Source organism: Aotus nancymaae, unplaced genomic scaffold (assembly GCF_030222135.1).
Source record: "Aotus nancymaae isolate 86718 unplaced genomic scaffold, 86718_ANA_hifiasm-v0.15.2.pri h1tg000049l, whole genome shotgun sequence".
NCBI classification, from domain to species: domain Eukaryota; kingdom Metazoa; phylum Chordata; class Mammalia; order Primates; family Aotidae; genus Aotus; species Aotus nancymaae.
In genome coordinates this window covers 34,339,849-34,355,903 of record NW_026988463.1, presented here as the reverse complement: position 1 = coordinate 34,355,903, position 16,055 = coordinate 34,339,849, and the positions used below count along the sequence as shown (strand labels likewise).

Here is a 16,055-nt window from a genome sequence, read left to right as displayed (position 1 = left end):
CGGAGCGCAGGGCGGCTGGACCTCCGCAGGAGGCACCGGGGGCCGGACTGTGGAGGGGCGCACGCCCGGAAACGACAAGAGTGGCCATGACTACCTCCGTGCTGCGAGGCGTCTCGCTAGCTCTGCGCCCGACGAGCGGGTGAGTGCGGACACCAGCCGGGTAGCCGAGTGCCCAGGGCGCATACGGGGTTTCCGCGTCTGTCGGCCGGGACTTGCCTGTGCTCCCTGCTCCCCTCCCAGTGCACGAATATCTCAGGGATGAGCCATGTGATCGTGACTCTTATGGCTAACAATCTGAGCACCCTGGCTAGCAGGGGTCCTGCCCAAGTCTCAGTGGTGTGAACGAAAGACTTTGAAAACTCTCCCACGTTGACCTTGCTGTCACACGTAGTTACAAGTGCCCCGGGTTCGGGGGCATTGTAATTTTTTCTTTTCCTGTGAAGTGGGAGAGAGTCTTATTTATTTATTTGTCTTTTTATTTATTTATTTGAAATGGAGTCTCTCTCTGACGCCCAGGCTGGAGTGCAGTGGCACGATCTCAGCTCACTGCAACCTCTGCCTCCCCAGTTCAAGCAATTATCCTGCTTCAGCCTCCGGAGTAGCTGGGACTACAGGCGCGTGCCACGACTCCCGGCTAATGTTTATATTTTTAGGAGATGGCGTTTCACCATGTTGCCCAGGCTGGTCTTGAGCCCCTGACTTCGTGATCCACCTACCTGCCTGAGCCTCCCAAAGTGTTGGGATTACAGGCGTGAGCCACTGCGCCAGCCCTCGAGAATCAGGTATTTATACATACTTTTGTATCTTTCAGGCTTCTGGGAACTTGGCAGACGCAGATTAGGGACGCCCACCAGCGAGCTTCATTGTTGTCCTTCTGGGAACTTATTCCCATGAGGTAAAATTCAACCGCGGGCCTGATCTCTGGGGGTGCACATGTCAGATGATGTGTACAGAACAAAGCAAGACTGCTGGATGTGTGGTTTGCAGTTAACACCCTACAAAGTTTCTCAGTTAAATGTAGGCCGATGCTTTTCTGTCTTTTCAGCCTTTTGCATACCATAGATGGCTGTTGGTAATTTTTAAAATTTGGGCAGTTTCAATAAGTAATCTCCTTGAAGGGGTTCTTGTGTTTTATTGATTGATTGATTGAGACAGACTCTTGCTCTATCGCCAGGCGCCAGGCTGGAGTACAGTGGCGCAATCTTGGCTCACTGCAGTCTCCGCCTCCTGGGTTCAAGCAATTTTCCTGCCTCAGCCTCCCGAGTAGCTGGGACTACAGCCATGCGCACCACCATGCCCAGCTAATTTTTATATTTTTAGTAGAGACGGGGTTTCACCATGTTGGCCAGGATGGTCTCATCTCTTGACCTTGTGATCCGCCCACCTCAGCCTCCCAAAGTGCTGGGATTACAGGCCTGAGCCACCGTGCCCGGCCTCTTGCGTGTTTTAAAGGGCACAGCTTAAATTACTGTTTCTCCATGAGTCTTCCTCTTCCCTGCCCATTCTGAGGCCCTGGAGAGTGTGGGGAAGGTGCAAGCCAAAAAGGTATTTCCACCTGGCACTCTCGCCTCTTTCTGAATCTCTTGATTCAGTCAGTCTTGATGGTAGGGGATTTGATTATTCTTTTTTTTTTTTTGAGACAGAGTCTCACTCTGTCGTCCAAGCTTGAGTGTAGTGGTGATCTCAGATCACTGCAACCTCCATCTCCTGGGTTCAAGCAATTCTCCTGCTTCAGCCTCCCGTGTAGCTAGGATTACAGGTGCCCACCACCACAACTGGCTAATTTTTGTATTTTTAGTAGAGATGGGGTTTCACCATGTTGGCCAGGCTGGTCTCAAACTCCTGACCTCAGGTGATACCCCCACCTTGGCCTCCCGAAGTGCTGAGATTACAGGCCTGAGCCACCTGGCCCAGCCCACAAATCAATTTTAATCATAATGAGCTTCTAATCCAACAGTTTGGTATTTTCACTTTTCAATGTAATCCCAAGGGACACCTGAATCCCAGCACTAAAGATGAACACTTCCCCTGAATTTATACCCTGATGCCCCACGTTGCTTTTGTACTTTTTTTTTTTGAGACAGAGTCTCACTCTGTTGTGTAAGCTGGAGTGCAGTGGCATGATCTCATCCCACTGCAGCCTCCACCTCCCAGGTTCAAGTGATTGTCGTGCCTCAGCCTCCCAAGAGCCTCCTGAGAAGCTGGCGTTACAGGTGGGCGCCACCACACCCAGCTAATTTTTGTATTTTTAGTAGGGACAGGGTTTCACCACGTTGGCCAGGCTGGTCTCGAACTCCTGACCTCGTGATCCACCCGCCTCGGCCTCCCAAAGTGTTGGGATTACAGACATGAGCCACCACCCCTGGTTGCTTTTGTACTGTTTCTTGTAGTTGATGGCACCCACACAGTTCTTACAAGTACTCTGGGATGGAGTACCTACCTCCTCACCACAGAGTCAGTCACACACAGCTCCCTCCCCCAGTGGAGAGCTCAATATGGGGTACTTACCGTCTTGTCTGTCAGTAGGTTCATGAGACTGAAGAGGAAAATATTTAACATTTTTTATCTATTAGATCAGAACCTATTCGAAAGAAGAAGAAGGTAGATCCTAAAAAAGACCAAGCAGTAAAGGACCGCTTGAAAAGGAGGATCCGAAAGCTGGAAAAGGCTAGTCAAGAGCTAATTCCTATTGAAGATTTCATTACCCCTATAAAGTTCTTGGATAAAGCAAGGTAAGGATCCTTCTCTAGGGACGAAGTCCTCAGGGCAAAGGAGTTCTATCAACTTCAGGTAGTTGTGTCTGTAGTTCACACCTGTGATAGTAATGGGTCAGTAGGCTTGAGCCGACTAGGCCCTGATGAGTTCTTGCTCCTTTTGGGAGCAGGAGAAAGCATTCTTGGGTGGTACTTTAAATGGCTCTAGGTGGGAAGGAACTTAAGACAACTGATCATCCAAGCCAGATGCTTAAGCACTGCTCTGGAGTTCATGTCACTGTCATGCATGAGAAGTCTTGGCTGTTTCTGATCCCTTGGTCCTTGAGTCTGAAGCTCTCACCTCATCCTGACAGAAAACCCTTGGCCTCTTGTTTTGTCATGCAGATACCTTTAGTTGGTATTTGTTGGGATTGGACTGTGTTCAGGGTTAGCAGCTCCTGCTGCCCTTTTATAAGCAGTGTACACCATCTATAAAGGGGCAGGTGTCAAAGTCATCTCTCACCGAAGGTAGTATTTGCCTGGGGCAGAGGAAGTGCTACCATAATCTCCTCAGACCATCTGTTCTTCTGACAGAAAGCAAATGACCTGGTTCCCAGCATCAGTTGCAGCTGCAGCCACATTCAATATTCCATTTCTTAATTTGTTCAAAACTTGTTTTATTTCCTAAGTCCAGTCTGTGTCTGGCAATGGGGATACTTGTGTCAGCTGCAGTCACAGACTTCCATGCCAGTGAGGTTGGTAACCCTTAGCTTCTTTGCAGACAGAGGCCACAGGTGGAGCTCTCCTTTGAGGAGACTGAGCGGAGAGCTCTGCTTCTGAAGAAGTGGTCCTTGTACAAGCAGCAAGAGCATGAGATGGAGAGGGACACCATCAGGGCCATGCTAGAAGCCCAGCAGGAAGCTCTGGAGGAACTACGACTCGAGTCCCCGAAGCTCCATGCTGAGGCCATCAAGCGGGATTCCAACCTGTTCCCCTTTGAGAGGGAAGGGCCACATTACACACCACCAATCCCTAACTACCAGCCCCCTGAAGGCAAGTATAGTGACATTACCAAGGTGTACGCACAAGTGGAGTTTAAGAGATAGACTTGCAGGCAGCCGTCCTTAACGTGCTGCCCCTGAGAGTAGGAATGACCAGGTTCCAAGTCTGCTTTCCAGAGAATGAGGCACACTGTCAATAAATACTGGTTTAATCAAAATGCTCCTTTGTCTTGTGTCAGAATTATTTATTTATTTATTTAATTAATTTATTTTTTTGAGACAGAGCCTTACTCTGTTGCCCAGGCTGGAGTGCAGTGACTCCAATCTCAGCTCACTGCAAACTCTGCCTCTCTGGTTCAAGCAGTTTTCCTGCGTCAGCCTCCCAAGTAGCTGGGATAACAGGCGTGCACCACCACATATGGCTAATTTTTGTATTTTTAGTAGAGACGGGGTTTTGCCATGTTGGCCAGGCTGGTCTTGAACTGCTAACCTCAAGTGACCTCAAGTGATCCACCTGCCTTGGCCTCCCAAAACAGTGGGATTACAGGCATCAGCCACCAAGCCCGGCCAGAATTAAAAGTAATAATTCACCTGAGATGGATTGGGGTGACAGATGCTATCCCTCACCAGGTAATGGGAACAGGATGACAAAGACATCAACTGCTGCTCTCAAATGGGAGGCAAGATAGTGAAACCCTGTCTCAACTGAAAATACAAAAAAATTAGCCAGGTGTGGTATGTGCCTGTAGTCCCAGCTACACGGAGGCTGAGGCAGAATTTCATGAACCTGGGAGGCAGAGGTTGCAGTGAGCTGAGATTGCGCCATTGCACTCCAGCCCAGGCAACAGAGTGAGATTCCGTCTCAAAAAAAGGAAGAGCCCAAAGGTATAGTGAAAATACCACCAACAGGAGTCACAGTAACAGAGGAATGTTGGGAAAGGATGTGCAGGACATTGCCAGCTAGAAAGGTGTGCAGAGAAGCAGGGCATTCCCGGTGGGACAGACTGAAGAGCTACCTTTGTGTTTTCAGCTGGAGTTGTGGGGAGGCAGAAGATAGTGAAGCAAGACAGGGACATACTAGTTAACAAAGATGCCGTGGCCCCCAAGAGGGTGTGAAGCCTGGCTGGGGCAGCAGACTCTGTCTCAAATGCTTAGTCTGAAATGGTGAATGTATTAATCTGCTCATGCTGCCATTACAAAGTACCATAAAAAGTGTGGCTTAAACAACAGACATGTTTTTTCTCAAAATTCTGGGGGCTAGAACACCTAAGACCAAGGCACCAGCAGGCTTGCTTTCTGAGCCTTTCCCCTTGGCTTGCAGATGGCTGCCTTTTTCTTCACATGGTCATCCCACAGTCTGTGCTAATTTTTTACACAGACACCTGTTATACTGCAATAGCGCCCACCTAATGACCTCCTTATAACTTAACTATCTCTAACAATGCCACCTCCAAATACAGTCACATTCTGAGGTATGGGGTCCGGGGAGTGGGAGGGCATACAGGCAGGACCTCAACATAGGAACTGTAGGGGACACAATTCAGCCCGTCGCAGTACAGGCCCAGTGTATGAATACAGCCATTTTCCCCAATGGGTTGGATCATAGCTTCAGAAAGGGTTTTTGTTTTTTTTTTTTTCCTGAGATGGAGTCTTACTCTGTCACCCAGGCTGAAGTGCAGTGGTGTGATCTCTGCTCACTGCAACCTCCGCCTCCCGGGTTCAAGTGATTCTCCTGCCTCAGCCTCCCAAGTAGCTGGGATTACAAGCACCAGCCATCAAGCCTGGCTAGTTGTTTTTGTAATTTTAGTAGAGATGGAATTTTACCATGTTGGCCAGGCTACTCTCAAACTCCTGACCTCAGGTGATCCACCCACCTTGGCCTCCCAAAGGGCTGGAAATTACAGGCGTGAGCCACCGCGCCTGACCAAGAATTTTTTTTTTTAACCACCTTAGTGCAGGTAAACCAGGGAAGAAGTGAGATTGTTTTCCTACTGCATGGTTCGCTTTTTTCCCTTTTTTTAAAATTGTGGTAAAATACACATAAAATTTACCATCTTCATCCTTTCTAACTAACTGTATGGCTCAGTGGTATTGAGGACATTCATACCACAGACCACCATCCATCCATCTCCAGAACTCTTCACTGCAAAATTCAAAAGCTAACCATTAAACTGTCATTCCCTATTCCCCTCTTCCCCCAACCCCTGGCAACCAACATTCTACCTTTTCTGTGATTTTAACTATTCTTGTGCCTCACAGAGGTGGAATCATAGTGTTTGTCTTCTTGTAATTTGCTTATTTCACTGAGCATAATCTCCTCAAGGTTCATCCATGTTATAGCATGTATCAAATTTCCTTCCTTTTTATGGCTGAATTAATGTTTTACTGTATGTATGCCACATTTTCCTTACCCATCTGTTGATGGACACTTGGGTTACCTTCTGCGTTTTACTATTGTGAATAATATTGCTATGAACACAGGAATACAAATATCTCTTCAGGACTCTTCTTTTAGATATATACCCAGAAGTGGACCATATGTATCCAGATACATACTGCTGGATCATATGATGATTCTATTGTTAATATTTTGAGGATGTGCCATACAACTTTCCGTGGCAGCTGTACCATTATATATTCCCACCAACAGTGCACAGGGATTCCAATTTTTCTTTTTTTTTGGAGTTTTGCTCTGTTGTCTAGGCTGGAGTGCAGTGGCATGACCTTGGCTCACTGCAACCACCACCTCCTGGGTTCCAGCAATTCTCCTGCCTCAGCCTCTGGGGCTGGGACTACAGGTGTGTGCTACCATGCCCAGCTAATTTGTTTTTTGTATTTTTAGTAAAGATGGGTTTTCACCATGTTGGCCAGGCTGGTCTAGAACTACTCACCTCAGGTGATCCACCGGCCTTGGCCTCCCAAAGTGCTGGGATTACAGGTGTGAGCCACTGCACTCAGCCAAGGTTCCAATTTTTCTACATCCTTATCACACTTTTTTTTAAATAGTAGCCATCTTAATGGGTGTGAGGTGTTATCTCATTGTGGTTTTGACTTGCATTTCCCTAATGGTCAGTGATGTATCTTTCTATGTGCTTTTTGGCCATTTGTATGTCTATTCAAGTCCTTGCCCTTTATTTATTTTATATATATGTGTGTGTGTATATATATATATATATATATATATATATATATATATATATATATTTTTTTTTTTTTTTTTTTTTTTTTTTTTTTTAGATGGAGTTTCATTCTTGTTGCCTAGACTGGAATGCAATGGTCCAGTCTCGGCTCACTGCAACCTTTGCCTCTGGGTTCAAGTGATTCTCCTGCCTCAGCCTCCCAAGTAGCTGGGATTACAGATGCATGCCACCACACCTGGCTAATTTTTATATTTGTAGTGGAGATAGGGTTTCACCATGTTGGCCAGGCCGGTCTCAAACTCCTGACCTCAGGTGATCCGCCCGCCTCAGCCTCCCAAAGTGCTGGGATTATAGGCCTAAGCCACTGTGCCTGGCCCCTTGCCTATTTTCAAAATTTTTTTTCTCATTGAGTTTTAGTAGTTCTCTATACTTCCATTAATCCCTTATAAGATATATGATTTGCAAATATTTTCTCCCATTCTGTGGATTGCCTTTTTATTGTCGATGTGTCTTTTTTTTATTTTTAAGAGATAAGACCTTGCTCTGTCACCCAGGCTAGAGTGTAGTCGTGCAATCATAGCTCACCGTAACCTCAAACTCCTGGGCTTAAGCAATCCTCCTACATCAGCCTCCTGAGTAGCTAGGACTACAGTCATGCACACCCCAGCTACCTTTTTTAAAAAAAACTTGTAGAGATGGGGTCTTGCTATGTTGTCCAAGCTGGTCTTGAACTCTGGGTCTCAAGCAATTCCCTTGTGTCAGCCTCCCGAAATGCTGGAATTACAAACGTGATCCATAGTGACTTGCCTGATAATGTCTTTTTTAAAAATGTCTTTCTAGAAGGAATGGAGACAATGTTTTACTATGTTGCCCAGGCTGGTCTTGAACTCCTGGGCTCCACTGATCCTTCCACCTGAGCTTCCCAAAGTGCTGGGATTACAGGCATGAGCCACCACACCCAGCCAATAGTGTCTTTTTATGTGAAATTTAGTGCCTTTAATTTTCATGAAGTACAATTTCCCGTTTTTTTTATTTTATGTTAATGATTTTGGTGTCATATCCAAGAAACTGCTACCAAATCCAATGTTGTGAAGATATTCCCTATATTTAATTTTAAGCTCTTACAGTTTAGGTCAATATTGAGTTAACTTTTGTATATGATTTTTGGTAAGGTTCCAGCTTCACTCTTGTGGATATCCAGTTTCCAGGCACCAACCACTTGTTGAAAAGACTGACCTTTCCATAGCCTGGGTGATCCTCTTGCCTCAGCCTCTCAAGTAGCTGGGACTACAGGTGTGGGCCACCACACCCTACTTTTTAAAAACACTTTTGTTTTAAAAACTCTTTATCAGTCCCAGATAAAGATGTTGCCTAAGGAGTCTAAGTCCTTTGGTCCCACCTGAGCCAAATGCTGAATGGAACCACTTTTCATGAACTCCACTGCTGCCTGAGGTCCACCGATCTGTCCACACTGGGTATAGCCATCCCACCCCTTCTCTACATCAGGTTCCTCAGCCTTTGTGGGTCCCTTTCTCTGCCTAACAGGAGTTGAGCCTCTTCATCCGGGTTTGGGCTCAGACACTGAGGCCTTCCCCACCTCCCTGCCCCAGGTAAGCGTCCAGCACAAGTACTTGATAGCAGTGGGTTTCTTTTTTTTTTGAGACAGAGTCTCACTCTGTCACCCAGGCTGGAGTACAGTGGCACAACCTTGGCTCACTGTAACCTCTGCCTCCTGGGTTCAAGCGATTCTCCTGCTTCAGCCTCCCGAATAGCTGAGACTACAGGTACATGCCACCACACCCGGCTAATTTTTTGTATTTTCAGTAGAGATGGAGTTTCACCATGTTAGCCAGGATGGTCTTGATCTCCTAAACCCGTGATCTGCCCGCCTTGGCCTCCCAAAGTGCTGGGATTACAGGTGTGAGCCACTCCGCCCAGCCAACAGCAGTCCTTTTTAAAACAGTAGGTTTCATCTGTTAGGCTGTAAAATCAGTACAGTAGGTCATGGCCTACAGTTTTGTTTTCAACTTTTTATTTTGAAGTAATTATAGATTCACAGGAGGTTGCATAAGAGGTCATCCAGGGAGGTCCTGCATATACCCTTGCCCCAGCCTCCCCCAATGTTAGCACCTTATACACTATAGTACAGTGTCAGGACCCAGAAATTTGACATTGGCACAGTCTACAGATCATACTCAATTTCCCCAGTTATATCTGCACTCCTTTGTGTACTTAAGTCTACACAGTTTGAACTTCATGTGTAGCCCTGTGTAACCACCACAGTCAGGCTGCACGGATGGTTTTCAACACCACAGGACTCCCTCATGTGACCCATCCCCCTACCATCCCTAATCTAAACCAGATTAACTTTTGTTTCCCATCTCTGTAATTACATTTCACTAATATTACATAAATGGAATCATGCTACGTGTATGTTTTCAAGATTGGCTTTTACTCTGAATAATTTCCTTGAGTTTCATTTGAGTTGCTATGTGTATAGCAGTTACTGAAAATGGCACTATATCACATACAGTATGGATATATATTGTTTTGTATTTCAACAATAAACTGTACATAACAGTCTATGCCAGATAATAATGTAATATAATACTTATTATTTCTGTGGGGTTTTGTCCAAAACATTTATTTTTATTTTTAAAATATTTATTTAGAGATGGGGTCTTGCTCTGTTGCCCAGGCTGGAGTGCAGTGGCATGATCATAGCTGACTGCAATCTCAAACTCCTATCCTCAAGTGATCCTTCTGGCCTCAGACTCCCAAGTAGCTGAGATTACAGGTGTGAGCCACCACACCTAGCTCCTGTCTAAAAAGTTCGAAAGATACTGCTCTTATTACAGTATTCATTTTCTTCATAACACCACCATAAAAAAAATATCCAAACTGCTGCAGAAATGATCACCATTTTATTTTTACTTATTTTGAGACAGGATATCACTGTGTCACCCAGGCTGGAGTGCACTGGCACGATCATGGCTCACTGCAGCCTCAAACTCCTGGGCTCAAGTGATCCTCCAGCCTCAACCTCTCAAGTAGCTGGAACTACAAATGCGTGTATTTTTTGTAGAGATGAGGTCTTGCTGTGTTGCCCAGGCTGGTCTCAAATTCCTGAGCTGAAGCAATCTTCCCACCTCAGCCTCTCAAAAGTGCTGGGATAACAGCCGTGAGCCACCACACCCAGCCACCATTTAAAATTCCTATTTATTGATGTTTAATGCCTGTCTTTCCCCCATACTACAACAGAAACTCTTTGAAGACAACTTGTCCATTTCAAAACTGTGGTCTGTAAGCCTCAAACCCTGTCCAACATGTGGACACTCAAATGTTGTGAAGGAATTGACACAGGAACAAATGCAGGAACATCCTGTCCAGGGAGATTATCTGTTGATGTGGAACTTGAGTAGTGAAGAAAGGCAAAATATGACAGTCACACTACAGAGGCAGAACTTAACGCTTCCTAACAGAGCATGCAGCCACACACTGTATACCTTGCTAAACAAGCAGGTGGCAGGGAGCATGGCTGTACTGAGGGGAGGCCCTCATGGGCTAGGGTGCTGGCTGGCATGCCCTGGCCTTTCCTGCACTCTCCAGCCTTGCCCCAGGAACCTGAAGGTAGCTGCTGAAGGTAGCTGCTGCAATCCTAGGCATCACATGCAGACTGCAAATTCATTTATTTATTTTTGAGATGAAGTCTCATTCTGTTGCACAAGCTGGAGTGCACTGGCGTGATCTCAGCTCACTGCAACCTCTGCCTCTTGGGTTCAAACGATTCTCGTGTTTTAGCCTCCCGAGTAGCTGGGATTACAGGTGGGTGCCACCACACCCAGCTAATTTTTGTATATTTAGTAGAGGTAGAGTTTCACCATGTTGGCCAGGCTGGTCTCGAACTCCTGACCTCAAGTGATCCACCCACCTTGGCCTCCCAAAGTGCTGGGATTACCGCAGACTGCAAATTCAGATGCCCCTTCCCTGTGTTTAAGAGTGAGAAAAACCTTGTAGATCTCTAGCAGTCTTCCTCTCTTCCCTCACTGGCTGGAAATGCTCATTATTAAACTAGCCACAGCCAGGCTGGAGGCACCCTGGTTGCCTTTGACACATCAATATTCCCCTGATGATGGGAGAACGCTGGCTCCTCTTTAGATGCTCCTGCTCTTGGGATCCCATGAGCACCCTCCACCCACCACCACCGTTCGCAGACCCAGAAAGGGGCTCTTAGGGAGCACAGGAGAAAACACACTCAAGCAGGGAAATACTATTCTTTAATGGACACACTTCTGAAGTGATTGATTATTCTGTCCCAAAGAACAAATTAAAAGATGTTCAACTTGCTGCCTGTGTCCAGGAAGAGAGCAGGAAGGGTGCTGGGCACGGAGCCAGCCTAGCCCTCAGCATCACACAACAGGGCCTGCTGAGGATGCAAAACCATTCTTAGTAATAAAGAGACTTCTTTGAGAAACTGTGTTTTTGGTGGTTCATACATTTTAAAACACCTACAAGAGAGTAAGCATACAAAATTCTAAAACTGTCCAGGTACAACACTGTTATATATGAAATCTAACAAATGTGAATTTAATTTTCAGCTTCTATTTGAAATCAAATGAAATGGCTTTTTATACATTAACCACCGTGGAAACTTTGAGGGAAGGAGTCCTTAATTCCACGTCTTGGGCTTGGATTTCTTAAGCTGAGTCCACAAGCCCTCTTCACGCAAGGTTGTGTGTTCTGTAGCTGTGTGCCATTCCTTAAAAACCAGAGTCTCCAGGGGCTGACCTGGGAGCCGAAGAAGAGAAGCCTGCTGGTGCAGAAGGGCCTGCCTGCACATGCAGTAGAACTAAGCGAGGGGCTGGAGCACAGGGTGAGCACTCACAATGCTCACCAAATCAGGACGTGGCAGGCGGTTTCCCAACGACTAGCAAAGGCATTCACAGTGGCACAACTGTTTAGCTACCTCATTATGACCCACCTGTGCAGGGCTACCCTTCAGGAGTTTACCTGAGAACCCTAGACCTCAGGACCGCCATCTCCTATGCTACTGTGCCCAGCCTGACCTGGCTGCTCACAAGTACCTGCCATAATGCTTGGCCTCCTGGAAGCTCTGGAGTACAATTGTCCAGCAGAACATCGCAGTGTCAGGGCGCCCCGCATGTAGGTAAGGGGTGGGCAAGTAGGGCTAGCAATGTCCTGCTCCATGTTCCAAGCCCGGCAAGAGCTCACAGCGAGCCACTACACTGTGTAGGCTAGTCAGAGTCCCCAAGGCTGTGCAACAGCAACTTGAAACAGACCGAGGGAGGAAGCTGCACAGGCCAATGGCAGGGGTGCTTGTCACTCGTCCTTCTCCTGCGGCAGAGGGAGATGCCAGTCTGCAGGGGGGCTCTGCCTCAGGGCCCACACCAGGATGTGCTTCCGTGCAGCCTGGACTCGTGCCCGCTCGCTCTCACAGAGGGATCGCTGTGCAAATGAGACTCTAGTCACTCCCCAGGGCTCCGAGCACCCTCAAGACCCCTGCACCTCCCTTCTCATCACCCTCTGAAACACAGTTGGACAGGCAGGGGCCTATGGTACACACCACTCTGCAGCTCAGCTGCTTCCATCTATTATACCTTGGTGATTGTTCCATATTAGCTGTGAAAAACTACTAAATAGATCATCATAATTTGAGGAATATTAAAATATCTTCTGGGCCTCAGGCCTCAATGGCTTTGGTTGACCTCATGAATTTGGGGCAGACTCACCTGCTGAAAAGAAGCCTGGGAGTGCTGAGTGGAGAGGAGAGACGAGTCTGAAAGAGCAGCTGTGGGGAGCTGCAGGGAGGAGTATCGTAAGAAAGAAGGGAGGAAGACAGGCTAGAAATACATGCCCAGGGTACCCTGGAAGGGTGGGAACAGACAGACCTGAGTGGTGCCACAAGTGCCACTCAACCCATCAGCTTCTCTTGGTTACTGTCTCCCAATACAGACACAGGGCAGTGTATCACAACATGAGTGACCTTTGCTGTGGGCCCTTGGTAGGTATCAGGTGCTATGTGAGCCTCTTTATACAGATAATTTGTCTATGTGTCTGTCTTTGTTCAAGCTCTATTGCCTCAAATAAAATATTTTGATCTTGTCTAGAAAGATATCAGAAATATAGCACAGAATATGAAAGATTCCCAAACGTCCATTCCCGGTGCTTGCAGTTAACAGCTTCCCTTTCTGGTCCAAATTTTAGAGCTAACTTACGTTACCCTAATGATAGGACAATCTTCTGCCAGCTAGTCTACTTCCTACTTTTTTCACCCAACAATGCACTGTGGGCACCTTTTCATACCCAGCTAGATGACTGACCATTCTTTTCAAAGGCTAACCGGTATTTCACTTGGTGGAAAAAGCTATTTGATCAAATGTCTGTTAGTGAAATTTAGGTTGTTTTCAGCTTTTGCAGTTTCAAAAACATAATGAGCATTCTGAACTTTTAACTACACTGTTATCCAATTACTTCCCTAGGATAAAGTTCCAGAAGTAAAACTTAGGGGTCAAAAGTTATGCATCTGACATTTAGATAATCAGAACACCTGACACTCCCACCAACACTGCACAAATACCCAGAATTCTTCAAACCCCTATCAACACTTCCAAATTTCTGCTGGGCAAAACCTGCTCTTACTGTCATTTAGACTTAGACTTACGTACCTGACACCTGCCATTTGTTTTCTTCTTCTTTTTTTTTTTTTGAGATGGAGCTTTACTCTGTCACCCAGGCTAGAGTGCAATGTCGCCATCTCGGCTCATTGCGTCCTCCACCTCCCAGGTTCAAGTAATTCTCCTGTCTCAGCCTGCCAAGCAGCTGGGATTACAGGCGTGCACCACCATGCCAGGCTAATTTTCTTATTTTTAGTAGAGATGAGGTTCTGCCATGTTGCCAGGCTGCTCTTGAACTCCTGACCTCAGGTAATCTGCCCACCTTAGCCTCCCAAAGTGCTAGGATGACAGGTGTGAGCCACCATGCCCAGGCTTTTTAATCTTTTTTGTTATTTTTATAAAGATGGAGTCTCACAATGTTGCCCATGGCTGGTCTCAAACTCCTGGGCTCAAGCGATCCTCCTGCCTTGGCCTCCTAAAGTGCTGAGATTACAGGTGCCGACCACCATGCCAGCCGGCTTTCTTTTTTAATGAATTGCTTCTTTGTGTCCTTTGCCCATTTTTCCATTCTGAAATAATCCCTTTATATTTTGTATTGATATGTAAGAGCTCTTTATACACACACACACACATAAATATACATTAAAGTTATCAATCTCTTGCTATACAGGCTGTCAGCTTTCTCCCATTTTTTTGACCTTCACATATTATGGAATAGTCTTCTCTTTTATACAGCAGTCTGGTTTCTACGTCAGTTTATCTCTTTCAGATCACTGCATACACTTAACAATGCTGAAGTGTTAATCCGTTCTATTGATTCTGATTCTTGGGCACTCCCCATGAGCCTTGCACCTTTTGGCTGGCTTCTCTCCCACAAGGGGTCCATCACAGCACTGTATTCTAGAGTGTGGGTGCCAGGAGGGCAGAGACTCTTCTTATCACTCGTGCATCTCCAAAAGCTCCCATGTAGTACATATTTGATGGATGAATAAACAACTAGAACCACCTCCTTACCGGTCTCTCTGCCCCTGTAATATACTCTTTATACCCTAGCAAACAGATTGAACTTTTTTTTTTTTTTTCCTGAAACAGGTCTCCCTCTGTTGCCCAGGCTGGTGTACAGTGGTGCCACCATAGCTCACTGCAGCTTCGAACTCCTGGGCTTAGGCGATCCTCCCGCCTCACCCCCAAGTATCTGGGGCCACAGGTGCACGCCACCACACTTTGCTAACAGACTGATCTTTTAAAGATATAAATCAAATTATGCTTCCCAGGACACTTTAAATTCCCTATCAAGGCCCACCAGGTCCCTAGTATACCGTTCTCCAACAATCCACCCGCCCTCTGCTCCAGGAACCCAGGCCTTCTCTGTTTCTCAGCGGTGTCTACCGGGGCTGGATGAAGGATGGCTCCTGGTCACACAGGACTCAGCGACATCAACTCCAGCATAGTCCAGCTAATGACCCTAACATAGGACGGTTGCCCTCTTCCCTCTCTAAACCGCTACACCCTCCTCACAGGCCTCCTTAGTTAGCGCCCTCTGAACGTCCTGCTCATATGCTAATTTACACAATCTCTCAACAGAAAGGAAGCAGGAGGAGAGTAGGGACCCCGACAGTCCCAGGCTCGGCGACGGAGCCTGGGGCGTGGAGGGGTGGGGAAAGCTGGGCCCTGGAAGGCGCTCCCGAGCGCCGCCCCGCTCCCTCCCGGCGCACCTGGGCCTCGGCGCTCCGGCGCTCCTCCCAGTCGCGGCAGCTGGCCAGGTCGCGCCGCCACTGTTCGCAGGCAGGCCGCTCGCCGTGGACGTAGTAGTGGTGCAGGAAGTGCCTGGCGCTGCGGCAGAGCTTCCACTCGGCGCGGTAGGCCTCGCAGGGGCGCGGCGGCTGCGGCAAGAGACGACACCTGAGCTGGACCCGGCGGCCGCGCCGCACGCCGCACGCCCCACGCCCCACGCCCCACGCCCAGAGCCTGTCCCGTTCCCTCCCTCCGGAAATCCCTGGTAGTCCCCGGCTCCGAGCACACCGACCTGCCAGTGGCTGCAGTCGGCCATGTCTGGGCGACCTGCGCGCCAAGCCCGCCCCCAGTCCGCCAGCCAATGAACAATGAAGAAAGCGACCCTGGTGTTCAACTGACAGATTAATAAGCACAGACGTATTCCATTACATCCTCGCCCCGCCTCTTCGAGAAGCGCCGACACACAGGACGAGCAGCCAATAGCAACAGAGGGCGGCTGCGCGCGCGTAGGGCCGGGTAGCAGGTTAAGTCCGAGGTTAGGCCTGACGCGGGGCCTGCGGGGCCAACGCGACAGCAGCCACCCTAGGCCAGGAGGGCATCCTGGGCCGCGCAGCCACCTTACGTCAGCCATCTCTAAAACTTCACGGCTCTGGCCAGTTCTTTTCAGCAGCTTTATGAGATTTTTTTCAAATCTCAACAGTCCGGTTTATTTTCAAAAGTTCATACTGAGCATCAAGTCGGGGCAGCGAACCTCCCAGGTCTACAGCTCCAGCGGTCTCGCCTTAGCGACCGTCCACTTAGGATGGAGGTGAACTCGCAAAGTAACCGAGGTTGGTTGGGCATGACGTGTGT

At 47.7% G+C, this 16,055-nt stretch overlaps 2 protein-coding genes across 3 annotated transcripts; one reads left to right on the top strand and one right to left on the bottom strand.

Moving 5' to 3' along the window:
- The first annotated feature begins 23 nt into the window (after nucleotides 1-23).
- On the top strand, nucleotides 24-3,912 carry MRPL40 (mitochondrial ribosomal protein L40). Its single transcript, XM_012454170.2, has 4 exons — nucleotides 24-139; nucleotides 812-895; nucleotides 2,574-2,732; nucleotides 3,475-3,912. The coding sequence occupies exons 1-4, from the start codon at nucleotides 87-89 to the stop codon at nucleotides 3,797-3,799; spliced, it is 621 nt and encodes a 206-aa protein (XP_012309593.1). The 5' UTR covers nucleotides 24-86; the 3' UTR covers nucleotides 3,800-3,912.
- A 3,055-nt stretch (nucleotides 3,913-6,967) lies between these two features.
- Nucleotides 6,968-15,519, bottom strand: CUNH22orf39 (chromosome unknown C22orf39 homolog). Of its 2 annotated transcripts, none has more exons than XM_012454172.2 (3): nucleotides 15,496-15,519; nucleotides 15,185-15,352; nucleotides 6,968-9,654 (listed from the first exon to the last, which is right to left on the bottom strand). In XM_012454172.2, the coding sequence occupies exons 1-3, from the start codon at nucleotides 15,517-15,519 to the stop codon at nucleotides 9,604-9,606; spliced, it is 243 nt and encodes an 80-aa protein (XP_012309595.2). In that variant the 3' UTR covers nucleotides 6,968-9,603. The 2 variants fall into 2 exon arrangements, with proteins under 2 accessions (XP_012309595.2, XP_012309594.2); XM_012454171.2 differs by lacking the exon at nucleotides 6,968-9,654 and adding an exon at nucleotides 11,095-12,300.
- Between the last annotated feature and the right edge of the window lie 536 nt (nucleotides 15,520-16,055).

Coding starts and splice junctions, on each gene's coding strand:
- CUNH22orf39 (XM_012454171.2), bottom strand. CDS start 15,519: ATGGCCGACTGCAGCCACTGGCAG. Junction 15,353..15,495: donor CCGACTGCAGCCACTGGCAG/GTCGGTGTGCTC, acceptor CTCTTGCCGCAG/CCGCCGCGCCCCTGCGAGGC. Junction 12,301..15,184: donor GCCGGAGCGCCGAGGCCCAG/GTGCGCCGGGAG, acceptor TCATTTGCACAG/CGATCCCTCTGTGAGAGCGA.
- MRPL40 (XM_012454170.2), top strand. CDS start 87: ATGACTACCTCCGTGCTGCGAGGCGTCTCGCTAGCTCTGCGCCCGACG. Junction 896..2,573: donor TGGGAACTTATTCCCATGAG/GTAAAATTCAAC, acceptor TTTATCTATTAG/ATCAGAACCTATTCGAAAGA. Junction 2,733..3,474: donor AAGTTCTTGGATAAAGCAAG/GTAAGGATCCTT, acceptor GCTTCTTTGCAG/ACAGAGGCCACAGGTGGAGC.